This window comes from Lagopus muta, chromosome 1 (assembly GCF_023343835.1).
Source record: "Lagopus muta isolate bLagMut1 chromosome 1, bLagMut1 primary, whole genome shotgun sequence".
In the NCBI taxonomy this organism is placed as follows: Eukaryota; Metazoa; Chordata; class Aves; order Galliformes; family Phasianidae; genus Lagopus; species Lagopus muta.
In genome coordinates, this window is record NC_064433.1 from 136,631,716 (window position 1) to 136,649,794 (window position 18,079).

Below are 18,079 nucleotides of genomic sequence, written 5' to 3' on the forward strand. Positions count from 1 at the left end.
ACTGTCACACACCTTACACACACCTCCCTGCTTTGGCAGACTGCACCATCTGTTTATATTTACAATAGTTATTGTAAAGTTAAGCCAACTTACCCTTTGCCACAAAATGCAACAAGGAACACCATTCTGAGAAAAAATAATAGCTCTTCATTTCTGCTACAGAAATTGTTCTCTGATTCATCATGAGAGAAGAGTGTCAGACAAGAAAAGTGTCCACTTTCCCCTTCCTCTGCTCAGAACAAACTGCCCTCAGAAGGCAAGAGCCTTCCTATAAACTGAACTTTGTTCCACAATTGCAACAGGTGGCCCACGATGACTTTACAAATATATTTTCCTCCAGTGGTGCCATTGTTCTTGTAATCATCTCTTTAATGATAGTGCTCTCTTCTGATGTCTCCACCCCAAGTATTTGCAGACTGCTGATATACCCACTGTCTCATACAGTATATCTTGACCATAGGCTCAGGCCCTAGACACATTTTCTCTAGTGTTAGCCTTCAACAAGGCAAAGCAAAACTGTCTTTCAATGAGACATTTGTAACACTATCTGGAATGAGCTGTACTGAATTTCTCAGTCATGGTTTCAATATTTCTATGCAGATTATCATCTTTTGGGGGGGATTCACCCCCAAGCCTCTTCTACAAATTTTTGCTGGACAAAGTACAATGGCATTTCTAGCAGATAATGGAACATTCAAACATATAAACTTCAAGTCTCAAATCTCTTTTCAACACATTTATCTAGTCAGCAAATGAACATAGCAACAGCAAACACAGCTTTATAAGCCTGGGCCTGTATAGAATGGCTAACAGTAATTAATGTGTAGTGCCAAACTTGAATGCTGATCAGAAATCTCAGTGTTTACAAAGATCAAGGCAGGTTTTCACCATGTCAAAGCCTTCAGGTACTGAAGTATTCCTTCCCCTACTGTATTTATAGAAAGTCTGGAATATATTTAATCTGACATTGGCTGATTCCTTGCACTTCGCTATCTGTCCTGTAAGCTATAGACCACATGATCTTCACACACCAAAAAGACCAATATCCAACAAAAATACTCATATGACACTTAGATAAAGAGTGAGAAGCAGAAGAACCTGTGAGGATGCTCTGATAACACCACTCTGGGAAGTCCACTGCAATAGGCCACAGCAGGATGCTATCTGGTAAAAATTCCCCTCCGTGTGGATGACACATCCCATAGGAGACTGTTTGAAGCCACATGTCTCCGGGGATGATATCCTTTACAAACTCTACAGCTGCTGTTGTACCTGCCTACAGAATCACACAGAAGATGTACAGTTAGGGATGGAAGCCAAGACCGTGACACCCTTAATATTTTGTAACCTGGTCATATAAGTCGAGGACCTCCCTGCACAGGCAGGAGGGGAAATACGGTGGTCAGCCTCAAATCCCTATGGTCCTAAGAGTATGCATCACTGGAGAAAGGGTAGGCCAAGTCAGAGGGATAAAGGCTGAACATGGGGAAAAGACTTCTGCAGAGAGCATCCAGAACAGGGTTAAGCCAAGGAGGACAGAATCACAGAATCACAGAATCACCCGGGTTGGAAGGGACCTCAAGGATCATGTAGTTCCAACCCCCCTGCCTAGCAGGGCCACCAAACATACACATTTAGATCAGGTTGCCCAGGACCCCGTCCAACCTGGCCTTGAACACGTCCAAGGACGGGGCATCCACAACCTCCCTGGGCAGCCCGTTCCAGGGCCTAACCACTCTCCTTGTAAAGAACTTCCCCCTAACATCCAACCCAAATCTTCCCTCCTTCAACTTAAAACCATTTCCCCTAGTCCTGCTATTGTCAGCCCTTTTGAAGAGTTTACTCCCCTCCTGGGTGTAGGTTCCCTTCAGGTATTGATAGGCTGCAATGAGGTCACCCCGCAGCCTCTCTTCTCCAGGCTGAACAAGCCCAACTCCCTCAGCCTGTCCTCATAGGGGAGGTGCTCCAGCCCCCTGATCATCTTAGTCGCCCTCCTCTGGACCCTTTCCAAAATCTCTATGTCTTTCTTGTACTGAGGGCTCCACACCTGGACACAGTACTCCAGGTGGGGCCTCACAAGAGCCGAGTAGAGAGGGACAATCACCTCCCTGTCCCTGCTGGCCACCCCTCTCCTGATGGAGCCCAGGATCCCATTTGCCTTTCGAGCTGCCAGAGCGCACTGCTGGCTCATATTCAGTCTCTCGTCCATCAGGACCCCCAGGTCCTTCTCTGCCGAGCTGCTCTCAAGGACCACTCCTCCCAGCCTGTACAGGTGCCTGGGGTTCTTCCGGCCCAAATGCAAAACCCTGCACTTTGCCATGTTGAACCTCATTAGGTTCACCCGAGCCCAGCTTAAGACAGACCCAATCCTCCACAAAGTGGGAGTAAATAAAGTTGTCTTTGTTAAAATGAAAGTAGAGGCAGGTTTGATGAAGCATAAAGATTTGGGAAGCCAGCACAGCCTCTCTCATGAAAGTAAATAAGGTGGTGCAAAACCAGTCTATGAACTAGGACACTTACTATTCACATGAAGATTTCTGTAGTTTTTTTAACATGGAGGGAAGGAGTGAAATGACAGTGAGCAAAACCGCTCTCGGTAGTTTCCAGAGATGGGAAATGGAAATGGGAAAAGAACGAAGCCCTGCAAGACTTGGGGTAACAGGATAGAGCGGCTTAATTTTGTCACAAGTAGAGAAGAGATGCATACATCATGGGATTCACAGACTGAAAGTACAGTAACTTTGGAAATAAGTGCTTGCCAAAACTGTAACTTTAGCCAGAGCAGCAACAGGACAGAAATGCTCCCAGACTATATGATCCCTCCTTTTCCACAGTCTAAAACCTTGATCCACATTTGGTGTAACATTTGGTCTGAAACTGCCACTGAATGCTAGTTAAAGTCTTCCAACAGGAAGGTGGAAAGACTGTTATCAGTGCAAAAGGCCATAAAATGGCTTTGACCAAAACAATGGACTAATTCTTTCTGTATATGTAAGGTTAACATTAGAACCATGTAATTGCTTTTCTACTGTCAACATAAAATGGATAACAGGAAGGAAAGGAAACAGAATTTTTGCATACTTGTAGACTTCAAAAAGAAAAGACCGCAGCTCAATCAAAAGGAGTTTTGGTATAATGATAATAAAGAGAGAGAGCTTCCTACAGAATCATATAGCTTTCTGACTGTACACATCCTTATGTAGTGAAAAGAACCTCTAAGTAAGAGACAATTGTATAGCATTATAAGATTTATATCAGAAATCGAATTCTGAAGGAAATAAGCCTAAGATGAGGATTTTTCTTTACATTAGTACATGTTCAATATATTAAATCCACGTTTTTCTCCTGCGCAGTCAAAGTTTTGCCTACACTTGGGATTTGCCCCAGTTCCTTCATGAATGGCCAGCAGGCACCCAAAATTCAGAAGTAAATACATGTTCGAAAATAGTGCCAGTGAGAACTTTTATGGTTACATTTTGAATTTAACTGCAGTGTGACTACAAGTGAGTGATGGCTGAATCCTAAATAAAGGTCAGGCTAGACTCGAGGAGGCCTTGTTATGCACTGGTTTGAAACACTGCATCCCACGTGCTTTAAGCATGGCTGAATTCCTCCCAGTGTTTTTCACTGTAATTCCCAGCAATTAGCATAAAACTTTTTTTCTGGTCTGATCAAAATTAAATTAATTGTTGAATTTTGATGATTAGTTAACACTCCTAGGGGTACCAAACCTTGACCTCAAGAATATTGAGATCAGCTAAGTCAGGAAAGGTAAAATATTTGCATTTTGAAAGTTACAAAGAAGAAAACTTATTAAAAAATCATATGTTTTTCATTCCAAGCACCAAAGACTACATAAGACTCAGTGAGTCTTTACAGCCTTTACAACACAAAAGAGGGGGAGCAAAAGGAAACATCATAGAGGCATTTTTCTCTTCCTAACTTTTCCCAAGTACATGTGTCAGCATGAAAAAATGGAATACTGAGAGCTTTGAAAAGTGTATACTTATTTAAAAAGCTGCTTAGCATATTTTGACTTCAATTTCACGTGCTGCAAATTAATTTAAAAAATCAACTGAAAAAAAATCCTTTTTTTTTTTTTTTTTAAAACCACAATAGGTCACTGTGTATACAGAACCAGGAAAGGATTCATTAACTATTGAAAAACCTGTTTTGTCTATCCTCAGCCAGTCAAGGCTAGCCGATCTCACGGAAAAACCTCAGCAAAACATAGCCTTACTAAACACAAAGATGATATAATTTTTACTTTTACTAAGATATGATTATACAACATACTGTATGAAACAAGACTTCATGCTGACTAGATATTGGCAAGTCCCAGATTTGATGCATTATATTCAAAGATCGGAGTCTTTAAATACAGTTACAGGTTTTTTGGTGTAGTTACTTATGTTGTCCCTGTTTGTTGCAGGGGAGTTGGTCTGGATGACCTTCAAAGGTCCCTTCCAACTTGAAAAATTCTATGATTCTATGTTTTTAATAGTGGAGCACCCAATGAAGTTCTTTTACATTACTGAAGGCAGGTTGATGTAAAGCATTACCATCTGTGTTTATCAGATACTATCATACACTGGAGCTGCAAGGAAAAATAAAATTGCATGCACATATAATGTTTTTCTCCTGTAAGTGACAGTGAGCAATCACTATGCAGAGGTAACATCTAATATGGATAAAGATTTAAATATTTTAACTATAACAAATGCTGGCTCCCTGCATGAGCATACTTTGAGAAAACATGCTAGCTCCTGCAAGAATCACTGGAGTTGTGAAAATCAGCAAGCCCAGTAGGAGGCTCCTTATTGCTTTTACGCACCTCACATGCTGCTCAAACTTAAATGCAAACATTCTGTGCAGAGGTAAATCACAAAACAGGATCAACTATACAATCACCTCACCAGAGCATATTTGGCGTGTGTGATTTCGCGAGTGCCTTCTACTGTGAAGGATTTGGCTGAATCTTGGTAGGATCCTAAAGTGACTTTCATGTCCATCCTTTAAAAGCCGACGTTGAGACATGGATGCGTATCTCCGTATCTTCAGCAAGTTATTCACTGAAGGAAATAAAAATCAGCTCTTCAAAAAAGCACACTTCTGATGCACTGAAACACTGATTTTGCTTGTAAATGTCAATGGAACAGAAGATTTCTTTGTCAAAGTCAAGCACTACAAAAAGAAAAAAAAAGATTGAAAAAAGACTCAGATCTAAAGAAGTGAAAATAGATGCAGTTCAGTTTTTTTGTATCAGATGTGCTTTTCCTCAGAAACCCATGCCCATTTTTACTACAAAGAAAAGAGAAAAATTAGTTGTAGTTATTGGACAGAAAATGCTGGACAGTTTCCACACAAAGATGCAAGATCTCCTCAGTTTATAGCACACTTCACACAGCAGAGAGATGGGGCATCTTGCTACTGCTTACAGCCTGTTTTCTTGTCTCCAGTGCGAGCAGTATGAATAAAGGAAGCAGAGCTTCTCACATAAGCAGGTTGGATTACCAGATGAAACTTCAAAAAAGCACAGAACTGTCTGGTCTTCAATGTTTCATCCAAAACAACAGTGGTTTCAGCTGAAGAAAAGCTTCCTCAAAGAATCCAGCCCATCAGTGCTCCAAAGCCGCTTCTCATCCAAAGCAACTGGCCCTGCTGCCAGGGTCTTCACATCCTTCTCATTACTGAGAGGAGAGGTTCAGTAGCTGCACAGGGAGCTGAGGTTTGTAGTGAAGAAGGGCAGCTGAAGGTCTTTCACACAGTCTTGCTCTCAGGTTCCAAAATCAGCACTCAGATGGGCAGGAATTTCATGCTGACACTCGCTGTGCTTCCTAGTTTTGGGTCTGAAGCATCCCGTCTCCCTCAGGGGCCTGCACTGCGCTTATGCCAGCAAATTAAAAGCAAATACCATTGGCAATACAGTGTTGTTGATTAGAAATTACTCTTCTGTTCATTTATCCTGAGTCAGACCCTTATCACCAATCTCCTCTCTCTCTCTCTAAATTCATACAGACACAAGAAGCGAGTTGCTCAAAGGCTGAGCGTATCTCCAGAATCTGCAAGCAGAAAGATCTCACAAGAAAAGCCTGAATCTTCCTGGGAGTTAACAAACAACTAATAGGAAGGAAGGGAGGGGAAATTAATCCCATGCTTTCTTAAAACACATCAGGAAACCCTACACTGTCTGTTCCCCCTGTCTCTTTCAATGCAGGAGAGAGGAAATTGATAATAGTGCTTTACTTGGCAGTCAACATTTTCCTCTCAATTCTGTTTAACTATGTCCTGTATGGCTACAGATCTACCACAACCCCATATATAGCACTGTGCGCATCAAACTGAAAAAGTATTCTGAAGTCTGGTTCCCAATGATCATTATTCTGAAAGCAAATTACAACAAACTTGCTTAAGTCATATTGAAGTAAGTATTAAATAACTTAGTATACTAGCTCGAAGATAGCTGGTTAGCAGAGGAGAAAATGCTTGACTTTTAGCATGAAATCACAGGCAAATGTGACCGTCTTGACATGTGAGGATCAAGAGAGGTAGAAAAATGAATAATAACTGATGCATTTCATTCAAACATCACTTATTTCCCAAATTCATTATAATAAGAAAATGGACCCTGCATAACGCAGTTGTGCTACTCATCCTGGATCAGAGTCCTATCAGGCTTATTTAAGTAACAGAGGAATTAAAAGGAAGAAAGGAAGGAAGGGAAAAGTCTATTAATGGAAAACCACCACGATGTACACCAGCACTGTACTACATATTTAGGGTTCAAACAAAAGAGAATGCAACTCAAATAGGCAGAACATCACTGTTAGACAAAATCCAACATTTTCTGGGGTTGCTCTGCACTTGGAGTTCTTCCTGGCAAGCAGTCCACTCCTCCTTTGGGGCTTTTGGGGCACACCACATGCCTGCCCAAAGGAGCCAGTCTGGCTCTTGACTGGCACAGGAGAAGACCACACATCACCCTCTAGCAGCCAAGGCACCAGCCAGAATAGTGACTGTCCCAGTGAGTCATCGACTGTGCTGTAACACACACATGGTGTGTTAGTGGCACATGGTGAACATCTCATCAACAGGGATTATTACAGTGAAGCATAAAAAAGTTCTCCTTGCTTTCTTCCTGTATTTAATGCACACAGAAGATTGATGACTTGAGTTGTAAAGTTGTTAAGTACACAAAATCCTACCAAAAGCTAGCCATTAGCTATATCCCCATCCACAAAACAAGCTTTTAATCTTCTTTTGAGCACTCAGATATGTGCCTAGAAGCAAAAAATTAATCACAACAATGGCTGCGGTAGAGTGCAATCAGAAGGAAACAGATGGTGTAATGCAGTGTTTTCCAAACAGCAGCAGCCTCTATCTCCAGGAAAATAACCAGAATAATTTCCCTCGCCGTTGGCATTACTGTAACAAAAGCTTGTATTAGAAGAGTTTCTTCTCTGCTCTGTACAGCATCAGGAAACCCCTTAGCAGTTTAAAGATGGTAATATTCTGTGGGTATTATATGGCAGATCCAAGTAGACCAGCACCTATTTTTTCTTTCTTATTACATAAACAGTAGTATTTGATGGGCAACTCTTCCACTCTGTGAATATCTTTAAATGGCCACAAACAGCTCAATGCAGTCAACAGAATCTTGGCAAGGAACAGCTTGTGTTTTTCTCAACTTCCATCTCTGGGTCTGCTTTTGACTGCAGGCACAGTGTTACACATTCACAGCACCCATGGTGAATTACATCTGTATCCTCTCTGTAATTCTCCCCAGGAACTCTTGCAAAATTTTTATTCATAAAATAACTTCAAGTTTTCTAAAAGATCATTAAATTAAATTGCCATCAGTTTCATTACTGCTGGATGTTCTCCTTGTTCCTTTTAATCTTTTTGTTGCTATTGGAGTCTTTTCTTTATGGAAGAACGCCCCAATATGTTTTTTCCCCCCACATCTTAACAAGTATTTACAGACCCTTCCTTACATCCTTACATTAAATGCAGAGCTCTGAAAAGTTTGCATTACATGACAACACATATCTCCTAGCAGTACAGTGCAGGAGGCTCTGACAGCAGAATCACACTGCATTAGCACACAGATTTATGTTGCTGTGTTTCTTCCACTCAGAACAAGTTAATCTTCACGCCTGATGATAAGTCACTGCCACCAGCATTGCCATTTCTTCTTCATTTTATATCTCGTTTGTTAGGGAAAAGACTGCATCTTATAGGCAAGAAATCACGCATGGTACTTCCTACAGGTTGCATTTCAAAATCCCACTGTGCACACACAGTGCAGGAGTCAATCCATGAGATCTATACCTATAGATTATCCTGTCCTTTTCTCTTGAGTCCCTGCAGGTAGGATTTTCTGCAGAGAAACTTCACTGTCAGAAGGGGCATCACATCTCTGATAAAAATATGGAGGAGTGCAGGAGAGATCTTGCATGAAGAACGTAAAAGACTATGAAAATTATATGGGGATCTTGATCATACCATATGCAAAAACAGTTCTGAAATTGCTGCTTCTTGAAACACTAAAAAACAAACACACATACAAGCTAAATCTCAGTCTTGAAAAAAGGTGCAAGTGCCACGTGTATCTTTCAGTCTCAATGCATTTTCAGTAATAGTGGAAATTAAATGAGGGGGAAGAAAAGCACACCACAAGAGATCTGTTGTTTAGCTTTCTCTGTTTAAACCATGCTCCATTAGTTATCTCTGCACACAAATGATACTTGCTTAGTTGAAAATGGTAGCACAAACATCTAACTTGGACTCATACTGTGTTATTGAACAAAAATATTGTTTTGCGCACATTGGAAAGATAATACATAAGTTACTTCTGATCTGAAATGCAACCCATTTTATAGAGATACGCAGTAACATGGGAACACTAGTTGTTATGATGCTTAGTCCTGAGCTTTCTTATAACCATACTTAGATGTCAAATTATGGCAAGTAATGTGTTGATTTTTCAAATGAAAAACAAGTTGACAAAAATTAATCCATGCCAGGGGCTAATCACTAGTCTAAAATAATGAAGAGTCAGCTGGAGGCTGATTTAAATGATAAAGGAAGGGTAGCAGAGATTTTGAAGACACAGAACTTGATATTTTTGCATCTAGAAACACTACAGGGCTGTTGTAGAAGGAAAACATTGAGAGAATATCCGATGAAAACATGAGAAATAAATCACTACTCCATGATGCCAAGGATACTTAAATACAAGAAAAGAATGACTCTTCCTCTTTCAATGTGGGGGAGACTAATATGAAGTTTAGGTACATCTTTTACCTATCCTACTTTTATACTTATTAAAATTTGAAAGGTGTTCTTGTATTTCAGTTTTAGTCTAGAATATTCTCTCTGAAATATATTATCTTAGAGACAATAGGTCTCCCATAAAGTAGACTAGAGAATCTGTGAACTGAAATGACATTTATTAAAAATACCATGACATATAAGAAGAGCAGACTGTAACTGGTGAGAAAACTCAGGAATAAGTATTAATTGAAATATATTCAAGCAAACTTAAAAACTTCTACAAACTCAGTGTTTTGTAACATCTATCACTATCAGATACTGGTAAATATTCACAATACTTTGATATTAATTTATTAAAGTCTAGGAGGTGAAATTATTATTTAATTTCATGAGAAATCTAGAGGCAAATCTTGAATTAATTTAAATGAACAGATTAGTTTAGTTGTCCAAGCTTAACCCTAACCAAACACGTCTGCTCAGAGACAAACCACGATTGTACTAAGCCTCAGCATCAGATGAATGTAAGTGGAACAGGGGCTGAGATAAATGGGCAGCCTGCATTCTATTTATAATTACACATTATGTTGCTGAACCACAGCTGCCACTCTTTCTTTAAAAACAATCACTTGAAAAGAGTTCAGCCATTACCATATAAAATAAATCCCAAAATCGATAAAATAAGTGTGCAACACGAAAAAAAATTGCAAAATATAAAGTTAGGGTTTCAATATTCTGAAAGTCTTAGTATTTCACTGTAAAGACAACTATGAAACTTTTAAAGCCTATCATCTGCCCCTCTAATTTAAGCAATTTTATCCCCGCATGTCTGAATTTGCTATGGGTTAGCAATAAATTTGACACCTGTCTCCAAAATAACAACTTACTCCATCATTAGGGATAAAAATACTCAGCAAATCGCATCTGCTCACACACACACACAAAAAAAACTAGAAGGGAACAACTCTATGTTACCAGCTAGGCAAGGTGAGGTTTAACATCCTGCAAGACTGCACTTCTTGTTTATCCTTCAGTGTAGTAAGTTTAGAAAGCAACTTACAATCAGCTTCAAAACTACAGAAGATGTTCTTGGAAAGAGCATGAAAACTGTGCTTGTCCTGGTTCAGGGCAGGAGGCCAGAAAGGGGAAATGCTGGATGAGCAGCCAGTGCCTGTCTGAAGCCAGAGGTAATGGATCACATTAGAGGTAATTAACCAATTGCTACCTCCAAGTCATTCATTTACTTCAATTCTATCAGGTAAAATGGCCTGCTGAGTGACACAACAGGTCACCATTGGGCAGTTTTGCCAGAGGCATGAGGCCCGGCTTATGGTCTGAAGTGAAGATGGGTGAAGAAAGCAAAACGATCCAATCAGATTGGATTGCTCACATAAATTATTTCTGCATCTTCACACATTATTCATATTAATTTCAAAAGATTAGCTTTATTCCCATGCTTTTACACTCCCAGCCCATGTCTGTTCTTCACCCAGTTGCCTGTTGTTGAGGCTATGAAGACAGCACAAGGGAAGGAGACAACCAAAGGTAGGTGGCTGAGAGGGGATTTCTCTGACAAAAGCAGAAAGAAAGGGATGGAGACCATGGAATCTCTGTCCCACCATGCACTGTCATGCCTGGAAGCCATGAAGCCATGGGTAAGGGGATGTTACTGACATGAACTGAGTAAAACAATGGCAGGGAAATGAATAATCTTTTTTCAAAAACCAATTATGTCTTTGTACATATATGTGTATATACATACATATATATATATAAATATATATTTAACAGAATAATAAATGCAGTCAACAGCATTTACTGGGCTTCTACAAAACAGCTCTGCGCAGAACCAGCTAGGGACAGAAAGCCAAAATTTGATGCTGAAAGAATTTGCTTATGTTTAAGAGTACTCGATTTGTTTTCAAAAGAATGAATTTGAGCTCAAAAGCAGTATCTTTTAATAACTGAATAGAGTAGGTACATAGTACTTACTCACTGGGTTGATTACTGGCAGAAGCAGCAAGTGAGCAAAAGGACGGGCTCATATATGTTTACACCATTGCTGGGTAATGCTTGTCTTCCCAGCCTGGTCTACCACATTTAAGTTCAGCCCACTAGTGAAACTTCAGTTTCAGAACACTGCCAAACTGGATAGTTTGGAGGGATGACTTTCAGAAGGTCTTTTCCTTGAAGACAATTCCTTTCACAATACAAAATGTGGAATATAGTATTGCTGGCTGCTGCGCCTATGCATCTATACAGTTCCTAGCAGTGGTGGACCTTAGCTACAGCTTTTTATGTTCTCAATAGTCTAATGTGTGCAGTAAAAAATGACTACTGTGCACCTGCACAAAGAGCTGACAACATCTTTCACCATAAGCCACAAACAGCCTTTGAGCTCTCTGTCTCTGCTGTTGTTGTTTCCTTCTGAAAATAGTTTGCTCTTGCCATGTGCTTTGGATCCAAATGATGTTGTGCTCAGTTCTCACCTCTCCCTTTCAGATTTTAATCCTTTTCCACATTTCACAATCCACATTTCACAATTCTTCTGCATGCACTGCTACACCAATTACAAATTTATATGGCAGTAATCCACTCAGCAAAAAAGAAACACTGCAGTTAATACTCGACAAAGCTGGTATGCAGCCATACATAATACCTTTTAGAGATTTGTCTGAAACACTATAAGAATCTTCAGGCTATAAGAACTAAAATGATTTTTCTCAGGCAACTGTTACAACGCAGCACACTGCAACTTTCTAAAATGCCATAGGGATGCAAGAGTGATATACCACGCAAGTGTTTGGAGAAAGAAGGAGATTTCTGTAATATTAATAAACACAAAAAAATTCCTTAACTGCTGATTCTGATGGTTACGTAGAACTCCAGCAAAATGGGATTTTTCCCATGTGCAGATAAACACATTTAATTGAACTGGGATCAAAGGAGTTACCGGTGAGATGGTCAATATTTTACTAGACAGACAGTCCAAGTTTAGCCAGTTCAGACTCAGTTTCCCTCATTCTGCTTATCAGGTCGCCAATTCTAATAGAGGTTTTAATTATGCTGTCATAATTAAAGACATTCAAGCAAAAGGGGCTGAATATACACTAAGAAAGAGACCAAGGGTTTTTTGACCATCTGGAACTGCCAGTGCCAAGGACAAGTCTGTGATTAAGTTAAAAAATGAAAAGCTCTTTGACAACTAAGAATCAAGACAATTTTTCTTCTGAAAACGTAAAACAAACACAGCGTGATATGCAGTCACTATGGTGTAATTCTTAGAAAGAATGAGAAACACATTCCATCTATAGCATATTATCGGCAAGTGCCAACACCGAACACTGCCACAGTCACACAGGCGCTTTATTGGACATAGAATTCCTGTTCCCAGGGTTTCTTCCTCTTGTTTCTCTTGTGCCAGCATGCTCATTTCTGTGCTGCATTGTGAATTTTACGTGGGCATTTCCAGGTAGGAATAACAGGGCAGAGTCACAAAATGTGGCTCCTGGTTAAAGAAGCCAATAACCTTGGCACAAAATGTGACGAGTGGAAAGCTGCTGACATTATAGAGACCTATTGATTTGAAGGTCGGGAAGATTTATCATCACTATTTCCTCAGATGTGTAGTGCTTTCCTGTTGCCATTCCTTACCTTTAGAGTATTTCAGGAGAGATCTACACATGGTTTAAAAAAATAGCACCACTGATCACTATGGCTGTGCACTTAGAACTCAAGCACAATGGGCAAATATTTCATTGAAGTTACAGTCTTCAAATATATTGTTACATCAAATCTATTGAAAGACATGGAAGATTTGGTGAATTAAATATGTTAAGCAGAAACAGCGACATGGTCACCTCCTGGCATAGTCTCACTGAGAGAAAAGGTCAATTCCAGTCAATGTCCTCTTCTTCCCTTCCACAATTTGGTCTTATTTGTCATATTTGGATTCACAGATCTTTTTCCCTAACCTAAATGACGCTTCTAACTTGTCAAGTAAATGTAGATCTGTGCCAGTAGTTTTTGTTTCTTCCCATATAGAAGAAATGTTACACATTTCAAATGTTTCAAGGCATACGCTGCTCTCCATCAACAATATGTTTCTGAAAAGTGTGCCAACTAAAATCATTACCCCATGGTTTCCTTCTTCATCCTCCAATGACTTGATCCATCCAAGTTTGTCTGAGGAAGACAACTGAATGCTGTAAGTTGAACCACTCAGGAAGAGAAAGCAAGAATGCTCACACTAGAAGACTGATACTAAGAACATGGTTTCAGAGATGAAGAGGCTGGGATTTTGAGGAGCATGATCTGCTCCTGAAAGCTGGAATCCCTTCCAGGTGACAATTTTGAAACTCCTCTTTCCAATCCATCTACTATGCCATATATAGTGTCCCAATGCATTTAAACTGTGTGCATTTTAGTCCCTGTACACAAATCCCCCTCTACATATGCCCTCCAAACTCACTTGTTTCACTTGTGCAATTGACAACAGTTAGCAGGATGCTTAATAACCAGCAGTGGGAATCCAAATCCAAGGACATGGCTATCTCAGAAAGCAGTCATTTTGTCATGCAATCAAGCATTAATCAGAGATTTGGTCACAGGAAGAATCTTTGATCAGATTTGTGATACATAGAAAATAGACTGGCACCAGGCTCCTCTATTAGCAAAACACAGGTCTGTATGGTATATCTTTTATTTTGGACCTTAAATACAGGCTGCACAGCTGAAAGGTGTCACACATACTGATCTTATCCACCAGAAGAACATACAGATACATCCTGAGAGTCAAAAGCAGGTGGGAGAATGAAACAGAAAAGGCACAGATGGTGAAGTTCAGTGTTAAAGACATAAAATAATCAAACCTTTTAGAACTTCCCAGCTGTTCTCCAGTCCAAATAAGCCCAAATCAAACCAAAGTTATATTAGGGAAAATCTTATCACTGACTACAGAAATTTTGCAGAAGACAGGTTAAACCATGATATATATAACACTTTATTAAACAGTGAATCATGCCATGCAAGCTTCTTTGCATCAAATTTCATGAGTGGAGCATCATCCCCTGCTTTGCAGCTACATACCACATTTAAAACCAATCTGTAAAAACTACTACATTGTATTTTAGAATGATGTGGCAAAATAAAACCCAATAAATGACAAAAAGAAACAACAGACTGCTATAAAAATAAAGTCAGATTATTTTAAGTTGTAAGACCCGGAAGCCTTCATAAAGTCAGCGCGTGCTGATCTGTTAAAGTCCCTCTTAAAAGTGAGCAGTAAATGTTTTGCTCTAGAAGGTCCACCATCATGACACTAGTACACCACCTGCATGCTCTGACGAAAAGATCTGAACAAGTGGGAACATATTTCATACTGCAAATCCCTGCAGCTGGCCAGGCAACAGGTTCCATGTATGTGGCCCACATATCAGAGGACACAGGAGACTCCTAGAACATCATCTCCACCATCAGAGGTGTTCATAGAATCATAGAATGACCTGGATTGAAAAGGACCTCAAAGATCATCTAGTTTCAACCTTCCCTGCTGTGGGCAGGGTTGCCAACCACTAGACCCGGCTGCCCAGAGCCACACGCAGCCTGGATGCTCATCTGAACAAGTCTATGATAAGTAGATGTGCTTGAAGGAGGCAGTTGGACTAGATGACCTCCAGCAGGCCTTTCCAATCCCAACTATTCAGTGATTGCATTGCCTATTTAGCTCCCTTGCTGTTTTTTACTGCTTGTACTCTCCCCAGAGAAAAAAGAAGCAATTTTCAGTGCTTAATATGTATCACTTGTTACAATTTCCAATTGAATTAATAATTTAGCTGAATCTTATCTTCCACAGTTTAGAGTTATGTGAAGAAGCAAAGTGGTAAAGTAAAACATTAAATTATTTACAAGTTGTACAGACACAGAGGCAGATAAATGGTAGACACCACATTATATATTTAATGGTTGTTAGAAAGTACTGGAACTATAAGCCTGCTAGCCAAACTCCTTCATCAAAAGAGAGAAAAGTAGTCTTCAAATCTGGTTTTTTAGACACTGAACTGAAGTAAAGCAGATGTATTTAAGGTAGATTTAAAATCTGTGGAAGCTTCAGTATTCCCCAGTAAAACAGTTTCTGGCTGCGAGTGAAGCAATGAGGCTCCACCTTTCCATTGGCATTTTTCACCAAAGGCAATAGAAACTGTTCTCAGTATTTCTGCAGAAGAGAATTGAACAAACCAAACTGTGCAGAACCTTCTGTGCAGAACCTTCAGATTCTGGCAGCTGATTAGGTTATCACACATTAATAAATTATAGATTTACTTGTAATGGGTGGCTAAAACAAGGAACAGACTTCAAATCCTCTCATTCTCGAAAGTACCATTCACTTTGCTTAACTGAAGGATTACGTCTCCTTATTTTAGTGTTCAAGAAATAAAGAACTAAGAATTAATACTAGACTTCTCAATTTGTGTACCCTATGACTCCACATGTCAACAAGTACAATGAACATAACTCCCCATAGTCCATCAATTTGAAATGTATTTATCTTCTTACACATACAGCTGAACAATCTCTTTCAAATATAATTTAACAGAAAGAGGTTTCAAAAACAGGCAAAAGGTTTGAAATACCACCTTCAGAAGATTTACTGAGAAGTAATCCTGATACAGAACAAAATACTGTAATGCTTTTTTGCCCTGCAACTTTACATTTTACTTGAAAACTGTTTAAAAAGATTCTTCTTTTATGTATATTTCTGTATATTTGACACAAAGGCTTTCTGTTGAAATTCATCTGGCTATTCGACCTCCCTTACCCCCAGATGCCCATGGACAGACACAGTCATTAAAGGACTGGCTGAACAAGTCCTTTCTTTTCTGAAAGGGGCCCCTTTAACAAATTATCTCGGAAGTAGTCCTTATTGTTAGCCACCGAGTGATGCAATTCTTTATAGCAGTGAAGATGTGGGATCCACTTCCTCCACGTCCTGACAAACAGTCACACCTCTTACCCACACTGTTAACATCCTTCCACCTGCTGGCATTTTATTGCTTTTCACTAATTCCAAGTTCAGCAGGAAGAACTTTGAGCACCCAGTATAAGCTCCAACATCCACAGTTTTTTATCCATAATACACATTAAGCCCATAATTTCTGGTTTAAAGACTGCAAGAGGACAGGGTACAGCCATCTCCAGCTTGGGGGCTGGCTGAGGTGCCCTAAAACACCAAACCTGGCTGGGAGCTCACCCCTTTCCCTAGCCCAGTTGGGAGCCACTGTGGTAAAACACAACACTGTGGTATGTTACCTGCTTTTACAGGATTTTGTAGGCAATAATTTATGGTCTACAGAGCAAAAATTGCAAGGTCCTGGAGGAGAAAACAAGTTATTTGGCAGGCAAGCAAACTTGGGTGCACCTTGCTTGCAGAGTGCATGTTGTGTCTCAAATCCGTGATTTAAGGCACTTTTCCAGCTGAAAGAATAAACTTGAGATGTTGAATCTAATCACACTGCACCAAAAACTGAGAGGGTATACAAAGCAGGAAGTACAAAAACATGTGTTTCTCACATTAACTATGCAAGCATTGTAAATAAATAATAAAAGTTAATAGCCAGTGAAAAATCAAAATGTCCTTGGTTAACATTTAAGATAAATAATTCAGCTCTGCAAGATGTTTATTATGAGTATAGGTTCTCAGTGGGAAAAACCACCACCACCAAAAACCAGAACAAGCACGTTTCTTATGAAGGCTACCAACCAGCACACAGCTGCCAAATAATTGGACTTTTCTGGATCAAAACAAGATAAATGGCAAACATTAAAAATATCTGTAGGTCTCACTAGTTGGCTTAGAAAAAGCACAAAGAGGGTGTCCTGACAAAAAACTAAATCACTTACACCCCTTATTGCTGAGATTGATCACCTGCAGATATTAACACAACTTTGTGATTAACCAGCTAATCACACTTTGTGAGTAAGCAGTAATGCTTTCCAGATTTATTTTTTTTAATCCCATTTAATTTTGGATTACCTATGGGAAATCTGTAGGTTATGATTGATAATATTCACTGAACCCGAAAGGAGGAGAAATTTAATGGCTCACTAAAGAAACAAGAGAGTCTCATGCAAAGGTTGAACCAATGATATTCTGGACTTCATTAAAGCCTTTGACATGGTCTCCTGTAACGTCCTTCTCTCCAAATTGGAAAGATAAGTATTGGATGGATGGATTGTTCAATGGACAAAGAACTGATTGTGAGATCATACCCAGAGAGTGGTGATCAATGGTTCAATGTCCAGATGGAGATTGGTGACAAGTGGTGTCCCTCAGGGGTCAGTACTAGGACCAGTGCTCTTTAACATCTTCATAAATAACATCAACAGTGGATCAAGTGCACCCTCAGCAAGTTTGTAGATGACACCAAACTGTGTGGTACAGACAACACACTGAAGGGATAGGATGCCATCCAGAGAAACCTAGACAGGCTTGAACAGTGGGCCCAGAAGAACCTCATGAAGTTCAACAAAACCAAGTACAAGGTCTTGCACATGGGTTGTGGCAACCTCCACTACCAATACAAATTGGGGGATGTAAGGATAAAGCACACCCCTGCCAAAAAAAGGACAAGGGGATACTGGTGGATGTGAAGTTAGACATAAGCCAGCAATGTGCCCTCATAGCCCAGAAAGCCAATCACACCCTAGGCTGCATCAAAAGAAGTGTGGTCAGCAGGTCGAGAAAGGGGATCCTGCTCCTCTACTCTGTGCTGCTGAGGCCTCACCTGGAGTACTGTGTCCAGATGTG

General features: G+C 39.9%; 1 protein-coding gene across 12 annotated transcripts in view; it reads right to left on the reverse strand.

The window, feature by feature from the left end:
* MCF2L (MCF.2 cell line derived transforming sequence like) overlaps window positions 1-18,079 on the reverse strand; it is a 148,042-nt gene that overhangs the window by 90,908 nt on the left and 39,055 nt on the right. The window contains exons 1-2 of one of the 12 annotated variants that reach the window (XM_048957800.1): window positions 5,439-6,072; window positions 4,917-5,184 (exon numbers count right to left, since the gene is read on the reverse strand). The exons of 10 other annotated variants lie outside the window; for them this stretch is intronic. In XM_048957800.1, coding sequence (XP_048813757.1) covers window positions 4,917-5,037 — 121 coding nt within the window. In that variant the 5' untranslated portion in view covers window positions 5,038-5,184; window positions 5,439-6,072. Of the gene's footprint in view, window positions 1-4,916; window positions 6,073-18,079 lie in introns of those variants that run through there. One more of the 12 variants, XM_048958699.1, reaches the window with a different exon arrangement.